Raw genomic sequence first — 20,896 nt, 5'->3', positions numbered from 1 at the left:
AAAGGTAACCAATCTATAACAACCTAGACTATGCATATGTTGTAATTCTGAGCATGGATAGTAATGCAACATAGATACGATCTTAGTAAAAAGCGTCTTTGAATCTACATCTCCGGTCCGGATCCTGAAACCCTCCACCTTACACAAGAAAGATCCTATCAGGATCACCTCTATTAGCGCAAGCAGGCTAAGGGCATGATCATAAGAACATGTCGTACTCATCGGTAGATCAGGCATGCAAATCTGGTTACCACGACCACAAGAACACCCTAGGCAATCTATCATCGATTCATAGATTAAAAAGCAAGCAAACCCGATAAAGCATAAAACCATCAAATGAGATACTTAGATCGCTAAGAACATGAACACATCTATTACTTCACCATGAATGATTGTACATCACAAGATCACCACCAGGATCCTACTTTGATCTTGATGACTTCTAGCTCTAGAACTCCAGCGTGACCTTCCTCGCAGGGTAATCATGCAGGCAGAGGTTCGCCTACGCTAACCCCCGATAACTCCTCGGCCCTCGGCTCTCCAGAGAGGTGTCCTTCAAGCTCCTTCTGCTTCTCTGCTGCTTCACGTCGAGTACGTCATTTGTCATATGGGACTTGGTAGGTTTTTCAGGGTATTTATAGTCTAGAGAGCGCGTGGCAAAAATTGGAAGGCGAGGGGGCGAAGGAAACCCCCAGGCTAATTGGCCTAGGAGGGTCCAGCCGATCGGCTTGGGCCTTCCTTTTTGCCCCTCGCGTCCTGCTTCGTCTCCAAGTATCCTCTAGTGCTCTGGAATCTTCTTTTCACTTGCATGTGGGCCTAGCACGTCAATAGTTTCGGGATGAGATTGATCTTCAATGAATTTTCAAATCTTCGCTTGATCTTCTTCGGTTTCTCTTTGATTCTGAGCTGGCCTTTGTCATATCTTCATAAACTTAGTCCCTAAGTAACTTCGGAGGATTGCTTGCCAAAGGTGGGCACCAGGGGCGCAAGAGGGTGCAAGGCCGATCGGCCTGGGCTCCTCTAGGTCGATTAGCCTAGCCCCTTCCAGGGCTCTTTGACCTTCGTCTTCTTCTGGTTCAATGCTCGTTCAGAGCTTTATCCAAAAATATGCTTTTAAACCTACTTTCCTGCAAAAATATAACATTCTCCAAAATACGTTGAATATGTGAAAATAACTAGTTTATTAGATGTAATTAATAATTTAGGTATTAAATTCATGTCATTATTGATGATAAACAGGGGTAAAAGTGTGTCAATAGTGAGTGTCAATAACTATTACTAGGTGTTCTAGGCTTTAATTACCGTGCGCATCACTGTGATTTCATCTAGATTCACCTACCAGTTATCGATTCTCATCATGTCTTGTAAGGACCTCTTGCTAGATGTGGTAGAATCAAAGTTATCTTGACTTGATTAAGATCTCTGTTACATTGCTTTAATTGCCATATTATTAAGTGATTAACATAGCATGCTTCAATAGAGCTTTTGCAGTCGATTAAGAAACTATACTCCTTTATAATCTACCATCATGGGTTCGGATCTCCTTTCTCTTTATTTTTCTCTGACTCTTTTATTCTCCTCTCTCCTTGAAAGAATGGGAAACCCTCTCCGCTTTCCTCCTTTTCTCATTGTCAACGATACATGAACTGCCACATGGCAAGTCCTCGTGACTTGGCACTAGACCTGAGCATTTTAAACCCGACCTAGCCTGGTCGTGGCCCACCCACGCCGTCTACCAGGCCGGACATGATCAGAGAAAATCAAACCTGAAAAAATCAGGCCGGCTCGAGCCCACCCAAACAATTAATTTTATTTATTTTTCCAACTAAAAAAGAACGGGTGGCCCGAGCTCGATCCGAGCCTGGTCCAAAAACTCAGCCCGACAACACCCATGGGTAGTTAGTCAGCACAAATTTTCGGTCTGAAATGAACCGGGCTTTTTTGCCAACCCAGCCCGACCCGCAAAATGCTCATGTCTACTTGGCACCATGTTAGCAAGCCTTCGGTCCTCAGGGAATCACACATGGTGTTCGACTATGAGAAACAGGTGTAAATCCCCCAACAACTCGTGTTAAGGGGCCATGCTCCCGTACACTAATCCCTAGCCCCGTGTGGTACAAGCGAACCCCTCATGGGCCAAGGATTTTAGCTGCTTCGTCCCGAGCCCTCCTTTTTGCACTTCAGAGAAGGGGCTTATGGGCAAGTACAGGCCACTGTTGGTGCATTCAATGCGTCTGCATCGACTGCGTGCACACTCCACTATGCTTCAATGCCCCTCCACAGCAGGCAGCGTGGCCCTATCGGCCACAGTCTGTGGCAGGGCAAGTACACCTCATCTCGCGCTAGGCTAGCCTCAGCACTTGGATTGCACCAGCGCCATTATCTACAATCTCGTGCTATGGAGCAGAGGCGAGAGAAATAAGAAAGAGTGGGAGGAAAAGTAGAAGTAAAAACAGATTGACCCACCTACATATTGGTCTCACAAGTTCGGAGAGATAAAAAGGGAAAATGGGCAAAGAGGACCTGCTATAGGACACATCCCAATATCCTAAAACTATGAAAAGAGATACATGTTGTCAGTGCGGAATCTGACCGATAAGTAAATATTAGTAGTTTTGCCATACGTTAGATCGGATATGGCCTAGCACACAATAACATAGGATTTATACTAGTTCAGGCAACGTGCTTTACGTCTAGTTCGAGGTCGATCGGTCGACTGTATTCCTAAGCCAGGGTACTCGAAGTTTGCATTGGGGGTACAAACGAGTAAGGGATGAGAAGAGGGTGTCCGAGACCCGGTCGTGCTCTGGTCCAAGTAGAGAAGAGTGATGGGGGCTTGAACGTGTGCTAAGTGTTAGAGAGAGTGTTTGAGTGCGTATGAGCGTCAGAGTGTCTCGAGAGAGCCAGAGAGTCTCCCATCCCCCGAGGGAGAGAGAACGCGCCCCCTTTATAGTTCAAGGGGGCGGCCTTACAAGTCATAGAGAGGGAGAGAAAAGGTGCATGGGTGCTGCCTAGTCTTATCATTGCCAATGTCGCCGGGTACGGTATGACCATCGCCCTCACAGGCAGGTAGCACAGTGTCTACCTGACATCGCACGACAGCACTGTGCGGTGCGTGCCCAGGGCATGGCGAGGTACGGTCTTCTATACGGTAGTTGACCTAAGTGTGTTTTCTTATCCGTTTCACCTACTCCCCGGGCCCATACCGAGCGGGCGTCCCCAGTCGGTCGTCCTGGTCGATCCCGACCGTGTCGGTCGGGGGAGCGGTGTGAGTCAGTCCGGCATATCCCCGGGGGAGCTCGGTCGGAGTCGGACTGTGGTCCCGACCCCGACCAGGCCTCCTGGTCGGAGGCGTTGGTCGGTGGCTGGATCATGGTCTCGACCTGGCGTTGCATATCTGGGCTGGCTCAGGCGTGCATTATCACTGCACCTCTCGTTGGGTAAGGTATTTGTCGAAAAGTGAGCCCATTGGGGACCCCGGGTCTATGAACCCGTCACATGTATAACCAGATAAAGGTAAAAGAGGGATTTGCTTGTGGTGCCCTGCTACATCTGAGTTCAAATGAGATTACATTAAGAGTAAAGTCCACCGCATGTCCTTGAACCTATAATGTTGTGTTTCCGTGTTTCTAAACTCACAAAATACATAATAGTCTCCAAATTTATTGTACCATATCTATACCTAATATTAAAGCAAGTAATGGTTCTGCCATTTTTTTGCATCTGCCGTAGTTATTTTGCAAAAAAGTCCCTCAACTTTTATAGAATCAACCCGCAGTCCATATTCTAAAGAGGAGGGGCTCGGGTGGAAAAAGGAGAAGGGAGGGGGTTAAACGGGAAAAAGCTTCTCCTTTCCTTCGTTTCTCTCCCACCCGTCCGCCGCCTGCGCTCCCTCATCCGCGCCCCCGGACCCTACCCCAAGCCTCAACGGAGAGGCTGGTCGATCCCCTCTGCTCCCCGCGCCGCACCTTCCTCCTACCCTGGGCGCGTCGCCTCTGCTGCCACCGCCGCCCCCCGTGCCCCTGCCCCTGTTGCCGCTGTGGAGAGGGGGAGAAGGGAGAGTGTGAAGGGAGGTCCTCTCCCCTCCTCACCTCAGTGAAGGAGGCGCTGGAGGTGGGGCGCTGGCGGAAGGCGAGGCAGGGGCAGCGTCGAGCAGCAGCCGGCGGCGATTGGAGGGAGGGAGTCCCCTGACGGTGTGGCCAGTGCCTAAAGCCGGCGGGGGTGAGCTCCCCAGGCCGGCAGGGGTGATGTCTTGAGCGGTGCGGCTGGGACCTGCGGCCAGTGGAGGCGAGGTCCCCGGACGGTGTACCCCGCCACTGGAGGCGGCAGGCCCTCTTGGCGGCCATAGCACCTAGAGCACGGGGCGGGCGGGGCCAGCGGCAACGCGGCCGCGCAGCGCCTCAACCACAGACGCACTCTCGCCGCCGACGGCGGTAGCAGCCTCTGCAGCTCTCCCTTCTGTCCGTGCATATGGCCGTTGCACCCTCTGACGAGCTTGTCTCTACTGCACACAAGTTGTTGATAGAAATGCCTAATAACAAGAACGGAAGAAGGAGCCTGTAATATTGTACATGATTATGCCCTCGGGCAGGTATTAATCTATCCACAATATATATTCATTTGAATTCAATATCCACCAATTTCCTACCAGCAGGTGGACATAACCAAAACAGCAATTACTAGCATTACTCACTGAGAAATGACTAGAAGTCTAGAACTATTCTTCTGTGCTGTATAAATTACCATTTATATTAATTATTTCTCAAGGAATTGTGCTTCTTTTGTGGTACTCAGTTTGTTGAAATGATTATTGCTCAAATTCGTGTCAAATGGTAACATTCAATTCAACTGGGTTGCATGGCGACTTAGCTGAAGGAAACATGTCTCTCTAATTAGGAAAAGCATATGGCTGCCTGTACAAGTCGGAGATAACTACTTGCTGTTAATAAACATAATTAATTATACTTATCCTTAGTCTCGCCGGATACAAAGCAACCATATAATAATGTTGTCTTAATCTCATGTAGAATATGGGCCTAAAATTTCTAAACTAGCTCTCACTCACATGATGTCACTCATAAGCTTTATTTCACCTTTGATAAGATCTGAGTGCTCGTACACAAAACAAGGTGGAACAGTAAGGTAATGTCTTTGCTACATTCTTGATGTCATTTTACATAACCCTTTTATTTAAAAAAATCATAAACCTGAAACCAAAACTCATATAATAAGATTCCACCTCCGTTGACAAGTGCATCAGTTAAGCTTGAAAAGACAAGTTATGGCAGTACTTTTTATTGTGACGGCAACATCTCCACGAGCACTGTTGTAGAAAAAAATTGCCATACAGACATAGTAGACCAAGAATCAATGCACGTAAAAAGTTCATACGTTTAGACAGGGTCTAGATATTATTTATAGATAATATTTCAAGATCTTTAGCTGTAGACCCGTAGCAACGTACGGGCATGTTTGCTAGGGAGTTCTAAATCTTCATAACTTGAGTTAAGATGCCTGCGTGGTATGCTGATAGTGATATGACATAGACTTGACATCTAGGGCTCATAGGCCCTATCTCTCATCTCGCTCCCTCATGCACTTTCTCTTCCCTCTCCCTCTCTCTCAACCACTTCCCCATCAAATTGTGCGTCGCGGCATTAGAACGTGGGTGGTGGCAACGGCGGTCGTATCCTTATGCCGTCGCCTTCCACGCCAGTGTTGACCAACCCGCTCACCGCCTTCTGTTTCTTGCTCATCCCCTGGTGGTGCGAGCAGACACCATCGAAGAAACATCCGCACCACTCCGCCGCGTGTGCCTTGATCTCCACCTCCGCTGCCATGGTGTCAGAAAGTGACAACAGCCGGTGCTGGCATGGGCTTCATCATTTCACCTAGAGCCCACAACATTGGGGTGGCGAGCAACAGAGTGGTGAAGTCCAGGCTCTGGCGCACGCTCTTATATGGAGAAGCTATCCCCTTGTCCCTCTTCTTGCAAGACAAAGCCCGACGGCCCAGGAATGCCATCATGCGTAGAGGCAAAGCTGGGTTCATGCTGTACCATTGATGTCGCAACTGAGACCCACCAACTTCACTGCCTCCAGTCCCTCCCTTTCTCATTCGACCTTGCATTGATCTATGCCTCAACCCCCTACACCCTCGTGCCTCGACTCGTTCTCTCCTAGCACCGTCATGCTCCGCATTGTGTAGGTAGGGTGTTTGCTCGTGCCATGTCGTGGCCTCGTTGCCATGGTGGGTCAAACAGAAAAACCATTGGTGTCACTCGGTAAAATCATGTTGTCATTTCTGTAATTCACACTAACAATCATTCATTTTTTATAGTGCTTTGCAAATTCTTTTGGTATCCTATGACAAAACCAAATACCTCTAGCGCCGCCCCGCTTTTCGTTAGCCAACCTCCCATGCGAGCTTACCTATAGTGGCCCTGGGTAAGTTCACCCTAGCCTTTGGAGGGCTGTACATGTCCCTTTTGTGCATGAGGCCACCTGGGCTAGCTGCTATGTGTTCCTACTTATCGTGCTAATGTCTTGAGCCCAGCCACTGACGAAACCTACTGAAAGTTCTACGCAGTTGGCGTGGCACCTCACCCCTGCCGCGCCACTGCGCGTGGCACGGCAGGAGTGATCTGCCACGCCGCTACGCCTGGCGCGGCCGCCCCCCACAAGCCGAAAACCTACTGAAAGTGCTATGCAGTTGGCGCGGCAGCTCACCCCTGCTGCATCACTGCCTCTGGCGCAGCAGGAGTGATCTACCACGCCGCTACTCCTGGCGTGGCAGCCCCCACCCACACGCCAGAAACCTACTAAAAGTGCTATGCAGTTGGCGCGGCAGAGCACCCCTGCCGCGCCATGCGACGTGGCGCGGCAGTCCCTCCCACCCGTTGAAACCTACTGGAAGTTATGTGCAGTTGGCGCGACAGCTAAATACTGCCGCGCCAGGCGGAGTGGCGCGGCAGCCCCCGCCCACACGCCCAAAACCTACTGAAAGTTCTATACAGTTGGCGCGACAGCTAACTATTGACGCGCCAGGCAGAGTGGCGCGGCAGCCCCCCACCACCACTCTCCCAATTAACTCTTTTTTTCGTATGGTCAATCTTTTAGGGGAAAGCTATATGTTGCTCGGGTGTTTTAGGAGCACCCAGCACCCGATTTTGTGGGCGTTACATGGCCTGTTGATTTCGTTTCTATCAGTTGGATATGGCTTGGTTGGTCCCCATTATTTTCTCTCGACTTTTCTAGGGGACCTAGCTATCTGTGTCCAGGTATTCAATTTTTGGGGAACATGCCCATTATTATATTCGGATCTCGGTTGGGTAGGCAAGGCTTGGTTCATTTCATCTTCAGTTCCTAGTATGCAGGCGAGGGGATTCGACTTAGCATTTACAGTTTGAATTTATTAATTTACAGTACTTTAGTGCATGTAATTTGTTTAATCTTATCATGTAAATGAGTTGCAATTTTTTAATTTTGAAATTTGATTTGTATGTTTGCATTTGAGGGGTTTCTCACATTTAGAACAGGGTGACAGAAATATTTGCAGCACCTGCATTTGAGGGATTTTTTAATTTTTTAATTTTCGGGTGACAGAAATATTTGCTTGGATTTTCTCTCTCCACAAAACAGGGTGTTCTCCACCTTCAAATTACCCAATTGATTGTGGACACAGTAATACCCGGGTTAGCAGTAGACACTCCCATCTTTTATTCCTAATTAACTCTTTTTTTCGTATGGTCGATCTCTTAGCTCCTTATCAACGTGGAGGAAAATTCGGACTATTTGGGGGAGAACCTAAAGGAAAAGGACTCATGACTTCCACCACGTCTATATCTCGATATATATAAAAGAAAATCTCTCAGGTGCGAACTCGTGACTTCCACCACGTCAAGGTGACCACGATTGATCCTGAATGCAAAAAATAGCATGTCGTAATAAAATTGACGGGAGGAGGCCGGGTCATTCACATTTGATTTGATGGTCAGAGGCGAATTAACCCATTACAAAATTAGAAATTTTGAATTTAATCCATTTTCTAATCTATTGTATTCTTTTTCGAGAATGCTGCCCCTCGGACTCCAATCGAGAATAGCGAGTCTTGTAATAGTATATGCAAGTAACATACTATCAAAATGCAAACATTGACTGCAACCATGCACGCACACTCAATGCAAATAACATAGTACATGTTTTGTTAACAAATAATCATAATTGTCACAATAAACATAGTTCTCTCACAAATGAAAATAGTTTTTCACAAGTAATCGTAGTTCTCACAATAAACATAAACATAGTTGTCTCATGAATGAACATAGTTTTGACAACTAAAGAGAAACATGATCCAGCTAAATCAACACGTTCATCTAGTCCGAGTCACCTTCGTATAGTAACTCATCATGATCATCATCATCCCCGGCAATAACAACTCCCTTCCCTTTCTTATCGACATTAACCTTACCAACAGGTAAATCGGCAACAAGAGCCTTTATCGTCTCTATTTGTGCCTCTTCCGCTTTTTCTTGTAACTCTTCCATTTCAATCCTTCTCTTCCTTACCCTAACTTGCTGCAAATATTCTTCCTATGAACCCTTAGGGTATTTCGCATTCGGATCAACCACATAACCTAAGTGATCTCTCTCCTCCCTCAACCTTTGTTTCTCCAACTCTCTCTCCTCCTGCAGCTTCCTCCTATTTTCTCTCTTCTCATTTTCAGTTAGAGATCATGGATACTTGGTTCTGTTCTGCCTCCAATACTTAATAATAGTTTCCCTCGCATAAAGTCCTTCAGGCTCCACTCTAGTCTCATGAACCATATCTTGGTATATTTTCCCCCAAAGCAAGTCGCCGTCAGGGATAGGCACATCATACTCCTTCCTAGTTTTCTTGACTTCCATGGTTCTGATGTATTACCCAACTTTAATAACAAATCACAATAACCAGAAAAATCTTCCCAATCACATGTCCTTCCCTCCAGCAACAACAATTTCATATTCTTACAAATTTGAAACAAGTTCCAACCTCAATAACACAAAAGAGACGAGTAGTTACTCACCCAATAATCGCCATGTGCATTGCCAAAAAAACCATATCCAAGCTAAGAAGGCACGACACCTTCTGTTACCAATATACCACACTTGCATTTACAACTAGGAGAGGACATACATGGCCATGGTGCCTTTCCACTCTCGAACTCTCGCACTTGCTCCTATGTTGGCCACATCACCTTTGGGCCATATATATACTCATTGAAATCACACAAGGGCCACCCATCCTGCAAAAAACCGGTGACGACGTTAAAAGTGACCATATATCAATTAAACTATCACTGCTAGCTACACGTCATACTAACATTCTCATAATAAACTTACATGAGTCTTTAGCGAGCATTGAAAGAATGGAGTGAACTTAGGTGGAAGCCCTAAGTTAGAATGCATAATCTTAGCACGAACACCATACTTGCACATGGGAGGATCCCTCACACGCCTATAAGCAGCCTCCTGCTTCTCCTCCTCGGTCATCCTAGGTGAGTTTGGTGGAGGAGGAACCCAACGCCTAAACTGATGGTATGGTTTAAACTCTGTGCTATGATATGAGAATAGGCGGGTCCTAGGATCATATTTGTCGGGTCCATCGATCCACTGAAAGAAATCACAAGGTGCGGCAGGCATTGGATCAAAAGTCCACTTGCACACATAGAAGGCTCTTCCGGCTATCTATGGATGCCTTGATTGTTTCACCTCTGCTTCCACGCCACATCTACAAAGAGGTACCGGAAGGGTAGGAGGTACGGGACCAGCAGCACTGGACTCACCCACGTAACGCAAATACCACCTACGCCGCTTGTATTCACAACCAAACGACGTCATCTCACCTATACATCAATGCCTAAACTGATGGTATGGTTTAAACTCTGTGGTATGATATGGGAATAGGCGGATCCTAGGATCATATTTGTTGGGTCCATCGATCCACTGAAAGAAATCACAAGGTGCGGCAGCCATTGGATCAAAAGTCCACTTGCACACATAAAAGGCTCTTTCGGCTGTCTTTGGATGCCTTGATTGTTTCACCTCTGCTTCCACGCCACATCTACAAAGAGGTACCGGAAGGGCAGGAGGTACGGGACCAGCAGCACTGGACTCGCCCACGTAACGCACATACCACCTACGCCGCTTGTATTCACAACCAAACGACGTCATCTCACCTATACATCAAGTGCAAGTAAATTAATACACAAATAAACTTTACATACTAAAAAATACAAACACTCTATCTACAAAATACAAACACTTAACCATATCAACTATAGCAACTATATTAAGGAACAAAAATATGAGACAAATTAATTGAACATGTTGCAAAAAAAAAACATCAGGTACACCATGTCATGTTCACTACACAATTGCATACCAAAAAATACAATCCCACCATCAAATATACAAATTAAACAATCCATCTGCAAAATACAAACACTTCACCATATAAACTATATTGTAAACTAAACATATAGGACATATTGCAAATAAAAAAATACACATGTCATTTACACTACACAATTGGATGAACATATGCCTAAATCGAAGCATTCAACAAGTTCTACATGTCAATATCGCGGGCAGAGATTCAATTGCGTCTGAACTACGCATCATCTAACACATAACAACTTTGCATTTCATTCAAAATTGAAATTATAAACCTAACCCTAAGTACGAACCATTTAGTTTCGTTCCTACCACAGTACGAACCATTGGAGACGCACTACACTATAGTAGCGGAGCAGATGACGATACTGAGTGTTCCGCAAAGAGAAGAAGAAAAAAAAAGAAAAGCAAAAGATCACGTACGTGATGATTTCATTATTATTCGCCGGAGGATCTATCGATTGGTGACTATGCATAGAAGCAACAAATTTAAACGAATGAAGATCACTAGTACATTTTGACCATTTTCCATTCACCAGGATTGTGGTTCTTCCATCTCGATCTTCTCGTCCACCACCTCTTGCTGCTAGCTGGGGAAGACATCAAGGGGACAAGGGGTATCTGGAGCTGCGTAATTTTCCATCTGGTGCCTCGATCGAGAACATCTTGACTGTGATAGTACTTGGGCCTGCGAGCCCTTTGTGTTGCGCTGGATAAGCCCATGTACGCTGGCCCACGTGGAGCACTACTTGTACCTCTCTCTATGAAACTAGCGATGGTGCTTGGATCCTTTGCCCCACCTTACTTTGCCTAGCTGGGCAAGAAAACTAGTGTTGGGTTTCCCGTCAAGCTTCCCACGAAGTTTGTGCCGGTAAGCTTTCAGCTTGCTTATGAGGGAGAGGATTTCCACTCGCCTAGGCTAGCAAGGCGAGGCGAGCCAACACTTGCCCAGGAACTGAGCGCACCCTTAATACTTGAAAAAGAGATATATGTACTCTACTGCTCCCGAAGGTGCAACAGTATAATGTTTCCCTAGAATAGATAACACATCAGGAAAAACAACATCATAATCATCAGATGAGAGGAAGTTAGGCCTCACATGACCTTGGCATCATGCACGCACAACGTCCTCGGGGCAGATCGATATCCACTCTGCCGTTGCAAGGCGTTTGCATGCATGGAAATAGCTCACTACTGTCCTCCTTAGTGGCGTTGGGCGTGTCCACGATCAGAGGCCCGGTGGACATGCAAATAATCAACTGAGGAGAGTACGTAATGCATGATTTCATTATTCACTGGATGGATATATGGAGCATATAACGCAAAGGACCATCATCAAGATTGCTTGCACGCACAAACAAAATGACATCACTTTCCTTGTAGGCGTGATCCTCCAGCTGCGTCCTTGCTTACCCTACTTTCCTAGTAATCCGCGCGGGCGCCAGCAGCAGCGCTGCTTGATGACGGTCCTGCTGCATCTGCATGGTTCCCTGTTCCTATTCCTGTTCCTGCCCAAGACGACGGTGTCGGCCCTCTGCCCACGACGATATGCACCCATGCACTCGTCCACCTGACATGAATTCATGCAAAATATCAAATATGCAGCCAAGAATCAACCAACACATTATTTCGATTTCTTCATTGCGATCAGCTTTTCTGTATGAACTTACTTTTTCCCATTATATGATGTGTGTCCCAGCCGACAAACAATATGCCAAAATACATGGAGCCCATAGCAAAGACAAAGTGGAAAAACTAACCCGTAACCATATGGTGCGTCGTCTTCCGACTCTGCTACCACTACGGGAACCAGAAGCTTTGCCGAGTGCCACAGGCACTCAGCGAAACCCCAAAAACACTCGGCAAAGGCTTTACCAAGTGTAACACTCGGCAAACAGCACACGGCAAATTTGGTGTCGGCGAAGACTAGTTTGCCGAGTGTCAAAACGCGAGCACTCGGCAAACATTTTGCCGACAGCAAAAAAACACTCGGCGAAAAGATGTACTCGGCGAAATACGCGCTGACGGCGTCGGGCGTAACGGCGGGTTTGCCGAGTGCCAGAGGGGAGGCACTCGGCAAAGACCCGGTGTTTGCCGAGTGCTAACACTCGGCAAAGCCGGCTTGTTTGCCGAGTGTCCTTGCCCCTGGCACTCGGCAAACATGGTGTCTTCGCCGAGTGTCAGGGGGGCACTCGGCAAACAACCCTGCCCGTGCAGCTGGGAATTAGGGCCTTTGCCGAGTGCCTCCCGCCTGGCACTCGGCAAAGCCCCCTTGTTTGCCGAGTGCCAGGCGGGAGGCACTCGGCAAACAGGGGGTGTTTGCCGAGTGCCTTGTCCCTGGCACTCGGCAAACAACCTGTCCTACACCTGGGAAATGCACCTTTGCCGAGTGTTAAAGCCAAAACACTCGGCAAAGGCCCCTCTTTGCCGAGTGTTACACTCGGCAAAGTGCCCAGAACCCCCCCTTTTTTTCCCGTTTTGTCACGTATAACGGACCCCTCTCAATTCACAATACACATCATCACAGGCATTTGTAATAAACAATCACATGCATAATTCACAACCACCATTAGAAACATTATTCATAAACACTACAGGCATAATTCAACATAAGCATGTAACAATCCATAAATCCAAGTTCAAGTCACAATGTAGTTTCAACCAAGTTCACAACCAAGTCTAGTTCCGTGGAGGCCAAGGAGACCACTGCGACAAATCTTGATCTTCATTATTCGAAGCCGCCGATTGATTCTGCACATAGGATAGGACATTCTGAGCTAACATATAAAGTTGTCAAAATTAAAGTATTGAATGTAAAGCACAATGTGTCAAGTGACTCACATGAGTAGTCGTGGGTGGCTGAGGTGGAGGGAACATCATCGGCGGTGGCGGAGGCAAAGACTGACCCATGCTCGAAGCAAAATTCTGCATGTACTGGAACATCTGCTCCATCCTAATCCGATTTTCTTCCTCCATCCTCCGCCGCATGTCCTCCATCTGCGCCGGCATCTCCTCTTGTTTCTTCCTTGCTTCTTCCACCTGGGCCTACAATATTTCATTGACATGTTATAATGCAAAGCTAAAGTATAACAACAAACGAACGATGATGAATGGAAGAGAAAGAACCTGCAGAGCCTCCATCCAGAACTGTGCAGTGGTGGGTCGTGGCCGTATCGCCGGGCTCGAGTCCCACCCCGGCATCATCATCAAATTCCTCGATGCGTTGTCTCAAGACCTCCTCTCTCCCACGGTCAGATTCACCATGGTAGATCCACCTGGTATAGTCTGACGTAAATCCGTTCTTCACCAAATGTTTGCCCATGTCTAGCTTGGTTTGCCGACGCATGTTTCCACATTTGCTACACGGACACCAAGTCGATCGAGCTCCATTGACACTTGCAAACGCCCGTTCCAAGAAAGCATCCGTCTTGTCAAGCCATTCATTGGTCAACGTATTCTGACTAGTGCGACCCGTGTACATCCACTGACGATCCTCCATCCTCTACCATTTAAGTGAGTAATACAAAATTCACATTGCATATACACGTTCCTATATTGTCTACTAGGTAAAGATAGGTCCTAATCCCACCCGAGGATGTGTAGGTGGGTTTAGTATCCATGGTCTACTCCGACCCGAGATAAAATTTCGGCAGCACCTCCCCGCTGTTCTCCAAATACATGTCCTTGATAGGAGATTGTGTATCTGGAGAACAATAGGGAGGTGCAGCCGAAACTCTATCTCGGACCGAAATAGATCATGGATACTAAACCCACCTACACATCCTCGGGCTGTCCAAAAAACGTGAATAATTCGAAACAAATACGGTTATAGATATGCAAAAATCTGCATATTTCCAACCGTATCTATTTCGAACGGGAGACGCCTAACTAGGTTACGTGATATACGAACATTATACGGAAAGAAAGATGTCGGATGCCTCACCTTGCTATCCTGCAAAGTGACGACTGGAGGACGGTAACGTACGCTCTCCTGAAAAAAAAATACTCCTGTCAAGTTAAAATTTCAACAGCACCTCCCCTGCACGGGGAGGTTTCCTACACCTGCATCAAATAAAACGGCTCAATGGCCGACAATCGCATCTACAACATCACAACGGCACGATGGCCGACTCTACAACAAGCATGATAATATTGCATCAATTCACCTAGTGCTGGGACCGGGGGCGGTGTGTCGGGGCCGGTCGGGGGTCGGGATTGATCCGGGACGGCCGGGGGCTAGCCGGGGGTCAGGGCAGGCCGGGGCGGCGTGGGGCGGGCTGGCGGCAGGACGCCCGGAGCCGGCGTCGGGCGGCCGGGGCGGCGTCGGGCGGCGCGGGGCGGGCCGCGCGGGGCGGCGAGCGGGGCGGGGCGGCGCGCGGCGGCGGTCCGAGGCGGGCGGCGCGGGCGGCCGGGGGTGGTCCATGCGGTGCGTGTGCGTGTGCCTGTGCATGTGTGGTTGTGTGCGTGTGGGGACTTAGCCGGATGATATTCAAAACCTTTGCCGAGTGCCCCTGATCTAGCACTCGGCAAAGGCATTTTCACCCTTTGCCGAGTGCTAGATCAGGGGCACTCGGCAAAGGGTATTTTTTTCCCTCGGATTGCTTACTGACGCTGGCACGTGGACCCGCGGTGCTCTTTGCCGAGTGCCCGGGGTGACACTCGGCAAACAATTGATTTGCCGAGTGCCCGGGGGTGACACTTGGCAAACAGTTTATTTGCCGAGTGCCCTCCCGCGACACTCGGCAAAAAGGTACCTATATTGCATGTGCAACAACACTTTTAGTAATTAAATGTATGTAAACTTTGTGTAAACCTAGTCAAGATCACTAAACATTGTGTATTCCATTTTTTCAGTAATATTGTTCCATTATTTCATGGATTTATAGCTCATATTGAATTTATATCTATTAAATTCATATACTTACAATTAATAAATAAAAATTATCAAACGGATCCGAAAAATCCCCAAAATTTGACATGAACCAATCTATGTTCTCTATGGCCTATAAAAATAAATTGGGACTCAATGACAAATTCAAGTATCGATTCGTCTCAAAATCTTACCGGATCCTTCCAACTTCTACGAATCCTCTCCGGAGATGCTTCGAATTCTAAATATCATATGTCAAAACTTGTGCGAAACCTTGTCAATTTTTTACCACAGCCTTTGCATATGAAATCATAGCATCTTGCAAAATCTCGTGATTTTCAAACTTCGTTTGTATTTTTGAGAATTAAAAAATCATTTGGCCACAAGTTCGTAGTCGTGTTTCCTTAACAAAATGTTCGAAATTTCTTTTCATCTTCTGGGTAAGACCTCAATTTGGACTCACTAACATGAATATGATTTTTCCACTCATATTATTCCATTATTCCAAACACCTGCAGTTCAAATTTGACTTAAATCAACAAATTACTCTAAATGAAATTAATTGATTAAATATAGCAAATAGGTCAATAAGAAGTCCACCTTGTACCATGCAGTGCTAAATCTCATACATGTGGAGCATAAAAAGTTTGGAGGGGGGAGGAGGAATTTTTTTTTTCCGAGTGTGCCAAAAAACACTCGGCAACCCCTCAGGTTTGCCGAGTGCTTCACAGGGACACTCGGCAAACTAGCGTCTTTGCCGAGTGCCCCATCGAGACACTCGGCAAACATGGAGTTTGCCGAGTGCCCCATCGAGACACTCGGCAAACCCTAACATCCATCACGGCGACGGCACAGCGCGGCACGTGGAAGTCACGTGCTCAAGTATTTGCCGAGTGGATTTTGTTTGCCGAGTGCCCCGTGGGAGTTTGCCGAGTGTTTTTTTGGTGGCACTCGGCAAATCGTGTTTTCGCCGAGTGTATTATTTTTGCCGAGTGTTTCTAGGATTGCACTCGGCAAACCGGTCCTTCGCCGAGTGCCCGCAATAATACACTCGGCGAAGGAATTACACTCGGCGACTTTGAGGTTTCCCGTAGTGTACGTTCCTGAGCTGCAAATGTTTGAAGAATTCTTTTATTTAAGTGCTACGAGTCATTATTTCTAAGTTTTACTGATTTGACAATTTGCTCAGTTGGAATGAACAACTTCATACCAGTATACATTTGTAGTCACTGCCTGTTGAAAAAGCAGATGCAGCAGTGCTGGTGAGCTCAAACACAAAACTCTGCCAATGTTGAAATATCAATGAAATTATTTGATAAAATATCACTGTATGTATTGTAGATAGGAACCATGGCAGCATAAAGAGTGCACTTACTATCATGGTTTTCCAATTTACAACGGCTTTTCCTTTCTTGTAGCAGTCTATCTCTGGCTCACTGTTGAGGCGAAATTTCAAATACAAAGGGAAACAAACAGGAGTTGACCTAGATTATTGCTAGCGGCTAGCCACATCAATCATATATAATTCAGTTTGAATATTTTAATTTTTACCTTGTAATTGCTGCAAAGCATAGGAACACACTGTACGCCCCCACTAGCCGTGGCTCCATGTAGGAACACGCTGCTGCAAGGCAATCATGGTCGCCGTGACAGCCGCTACGGCGCTGTCCCTCAAAGAGGATATTGGCAAGGAGGAAGAGCACCGCGTAGACGTAACGAACTGTCATAGGGCTCGGGTGCTGATAGAAGCGATGGCCATTGCCGCCATCACCACCCGTCTGAGCCCGCATCCTGGCCGCGTCAACAATCTAAGAGCAAAGCACATGTGAGGAGGATGAAGAGCAGAGTGGTTTTGCTAGTGCACAATGAACTGCAAATATTTTAGATTTTATTCCACACTGAAAATATAAGTGCATCATTGAACCATTAATTTCGCTGCTACAGTTCATTACTATTTTGAATATTCAGGACCGAGTTATAAGAACAAAGGGGAGACCAGGATCGGAGAGAGAGACATGGATTCGTGCTGGCTTCGTAGTCTCTAGGTCGTCGTAGAACTGACCTCTACCTCACTAGGATGGTTTTGGATCAGACGATCAGTGGTGGGCGCAGCGCGGCGTTGGCTCGTTCGTTCTGAAGCAGTGAACGAAGGAAGCTATATCTAGCTTGCTGTGAATGAAGTGAGAAGCTGTGATGGACACACCCACTGCAGTGCACGCTCTCTTATATAGGAGAGGATCATAGGAAGACGAAGAAGAAGCAAGGCCATCCCCAGTGACCGGCCGATCGACGTGGAGCCGACGAGCGCATGAATCGAATCAATCCCACGCTGGATAGGAGAAGGCGACTGCATCCAAGTGTACGTCGCCGTTTAACTTTCTGTTACATGACGCGACTCAGACAAGGCCACGCTACGTTCATGTTCATCTCGGGCTGCTTGCTGATGTACTGTGTCGATCGTGCGTTCGTGGTAGCAAGCTGCTCGTCCGGCTGGCCAGCAATTTCATTGCCCGTGCAGGAGGAGGAGATCAACTTGTACAAGTAGCAGAGACGAATCAAGAAACGACGACAGCAGAAACAGAATCGCACGCACACGAAGATGAAGCAGAGACGCAGCAAACCGTACCCCGCATTCACGCGCTCGCCGTGGCCGACGGCCGCAGTTGATAGGCGTCGGCCATTCGTGCGGTGAGAAAAGCGTGAGAGACGACATGGTCGCCACCGGCACGTACTTATTATTGCATTGCAGTAGCTCATAGTTGGACGACGGCCGGTGCACTATGATTGCCCCCACCAATTCAACCTTCAACGTGCAGCCTCTCCGTGTCGATCGAGGCTATAATGCTTCACAAACATATATATCCTTTTCCTCAATATATCACATATTATTGTATCGGTGAATTATGAAATAAATTGTAAGAGTTTAGATTATTCAAGTTTGGGATCGGAGTTGTGCTTAAAGTTCTCATGGCAGCATGTCAGTCATATCATCAATCACATTTTTTTAATCCATACTTGAGGTTCACAGATCAATCAAATAACAACGAGGTTTTCCAAATTTTTGAAAAGTCGTGCAGGGTTATTGGCGGGGTGCTTTCTTATGTCTGTAGCTAAGTATGATTTTCCTTTCCATCTCATAGTGACCTCATCTTCGTCTGCCAGGAGCCCATGACAGCATTCTCCTTTGAAACTTTTTGCTGCACTGAACCATTGATATATATCCAGCAGCGAGTCAAAGCTCCAGAAAAAATGTGTTGCCACTAGTTTACAATCTTGGCGTACCTTTTCTTAATCCTCCATACATCCTCCTATATCTTCATCCAATTTCAATATTTATTCACAATTAACAATTATAGAATTATTAGTTCCAAGGCCACACATGTATTTTCTGAATTGAAAAAAATTGAACAAATATATTCAAATAACCACCTTCATATCCAGCAGAGAGACAAAGCTCCAGAACAAATGTGTTGCTACAAACACATTTGTGTAGGATAAAAAATCAACTGTCCCAAAAACAAATTTTGTGTAGCATTTCATCAAGAAGCATGCCAGTTCGTTCTTCTTCTTTGCTCAAAATAGGAACATAAATTTAACCTTTGTGTTTAAGATTAATCACTTGCATAACATGAGCATTAGCATCTCACATGTGCATTTGACTTTTAATATAATGATTGTTGGTAGCAATTGAACACTTATTATATGCCTTTGTCATTTAAATGCATTTTATGGAGTGTTTATGCTATTTGTGCATTTAAAAGATCTTAGAAAGTATAAATATGAGAAATATGAAACTTATGCTCAAGTATAGTTGGAAATGTCATATGAATCTATTTGAAACCCGGAACATGATTGAATGCTAAATCAAATTCGAAATTCCACATTTCGACCTCTTTGGTTGAAAACTCTTAGAGTTGGTAAATCCTGTTTTAGCCCTGTTTGACTAACAGTTCAAATTTATTTTCGCTAATTACTCGACCTTTGACCAACATTAAAGTTGCTGTACAAAGTTCAAAGTTTCACCTAGGTATGTTGTGGTCGAGTGAAAACCAATATTAATTGCTCAAAAACCTTGTCAAGCTCAGATCGAATCCCTGTTTTCAGCTTCAAGAAATTGTCAAGTCTTGGAAAGAAGCTCAATGTTGACACCAAGACACCAAGTTTTCTATCTAAACTTTTTAAACTTCCTTCTACAACTTGTAGCACTATGTTCAAAAGTGACATGTACATCGAGTTTGAACCTTGTAATCAACATTTAGGCCCTCAAATTGAAGATCAAAATCGGCCAAAACCCATCTTTCCAACCTCTGAAAAGTTCAGTTAATTCAAGTTTTTCCCAAACTTCGACCCTGTGTAGCTATCATACCTTAGACTTTTGGACCTGACTCCCTTAATGTAAGTTGCAGAGTAATGTTTGTTCTATGACTTTAGTATAAAGTTGAAGTACGGGTTATGCATAGGATTTTAGAGTTTTCGTCGCTCAAATTTGGCTAGTTGGAGCTGAGTCGCGAGCTTAACTGAATCAGCTCCGGCATCGGTCATGGCCGACCGATGTCAGGCCAAGGCCGACATGCGGGGGCCGTTCTTCTGCACCGGCGCCACGATCACGGCCAGAGCTCGCCCACTTCTCTCCTTCCTTCTCCTAGGGCAGCCACAATGGGGAGTAAAATAGTTGTTATAAAGTTATATGGCTTGACTCACCGTTGTGCAAGCAGTCTACGTAGCAATTCATGCTTACAGGTACCCATAAGCATATAGCCTGCCCATAATAATAAAATAATATAATCTCTCTCCTTCTTCCCTCCCTCCGTGGTGATGCTGATGTTGCTCGCACCACCAGCTGGAGCTCGATGAAGAGATGTGCTCCACCACGCTGTGCCGTGCCGCGCCGAGCACGAACACCAGCGGGCCATCAAGGAGCAGCCACTGAAGCTGTCCATGACCACCCTGTCGAGCTAAGGGGGAGACCCTGTTAGAATTAATCTTGTTGCTTTTACATTTGTGTGAGTTAGTGGTGTCTAGGATTAGTTTATGCTAGTTGTGTACGTGCTCATCATGCTGCATGGCGTAGTGGCCAGGAGTGGCAGCCATGATGGGAGTGAAGGTATGTGCTGCGAGGAGACCAGTCAAATTGCATGGGCGCATGCATCGTTGGTGGACTGGATCAGTGCGCTTGCTGTTGGGAGAGTTGTTAGCGTGCTGGTTAGTGGTGCCCAGCATGCAGGTAGTTGTGGCTTGCATGTAGGGGGGTGGATTAGTGGTGAAGCTATGCACGGAGTGATCGCCCGAGTTGTGCAGCCGGGCGTGGTGCATGCGTGTGTTTATTTAAAGACTTGTAATCAACGTTTGTTCATAAGGGGAATATAAGTGCAAGTGCAAGTGCTGGTGTGCAGCGCCGAATAGCTACTTTGTGTGCTAGAGTTCTTCTTCCCGAATACACAACCTGAGGTGCTCGAATCTAGGCTGGACCCCTCGCCAGGGGCGGATCCAGAACGGCGCCCCGGGCTGAGCCGTTGAATCACACCTAAAATAGTCTAATTTTGTCTCCTAAGCCTCATTTTGTTAGGCTAAACAGCACATAGGTTAAAGGGACT

At 46.5% G+C, this 20,896-nt stretch overlaps 1 protein-coding gene across 4 annotated transcripts; it reads right to left on the bottom strand.

Moving 5' to 3' along the window:
- Nucleotides 1-12,981: 12,981 nt before the first annotated feature.
- LOC140223340 (uncharacterized) lies at nt 12,982-17,497 on the bottom strand. 4 transcript variants are annotated; one of them, XR_011898735.1, is made up of 9 exons: nt 17,318-17,497; nt 16,854-17,110; nt 16,678-16,738; nt 16,513-16,584; nt 15,497-16,410; nt 14,376-14,423; nt 13,559-13,934; nt 13,274-13,477; nt 12,982-13,183 (listed from the first exon to the last, which is right to left on the bottom strand). XR_011898735.1 is itself a non-coding variant. In XM_072295016.1 (8 exons), exons 1-7 carry the CDS (start codon nt 17,317-17,319, stop codon nt 13,386-13,388), a joined length of 927 nt encoding a protein of 308 aa, XP_072151117.1. In that variant the 5' UTR covers nt 17,320-17,497; the 3' UTR covers nt 12,982-13,183; nt 13,274-13,385. The 4 variants fall into 4 exon arrangements, 3 of the variants coding, with proteins under 3 accessions (XP_072151117.1, XP_072151115.1, XP_072151116.1); XM_072295016.1 differs by lacking the exon at nt 15,497-16,410 and having other exon boundaries at nt 17,299-17,497; XM_072295014.1 differs by lacking the exon at nt 15,497-16,410 and having other exon boundaries at nt 16,513-16,738; nt 17,299-17,497.
- Nucleotides 17,498-20,896: the final 3,399 nt, after the last annotated feature.

The sequence above is a fragment of the Setaria viridis genome, chromosome 7 (assembly GCF_005286985.2).
Source record: "Setaria viridis chromosome 7, Setaria_viridis_v4.0, whole genome shotgun sequence".
NCBI lineage: Eukaryota > Viridiplantae > Streptophyta > Magnoliopsida > Poales > Poaceae > Setaria > Setaria viridis.
The sequence above is the reverse complement of the archived record's forward strand: the minus strand, read 5'-3'. Positions and strand labels throughout refer to the sequence as shown.

Coding starts and splice junctions, on each gene's coding strand:
- LOC140223340 (XM_072295014.1), bottom strand. CDS start 17,319: ATGTCTCTCTCTCCGATCCTG. Junction 17,111..17,298: donor TGTCTCTCTCTCCGATCCTG/GTCTCCCCTTTG, acceptor CTTTGCTCTTAG/ATTGTTGACGCGGCCAGGAT. Junction 13,935..14,375: donor TCACTTTGCAGGATAGCAAG/GTGAGGCATCCG, acceptor CTTAAATGGTAG/AGGATGGAGGATCGTCAGTG.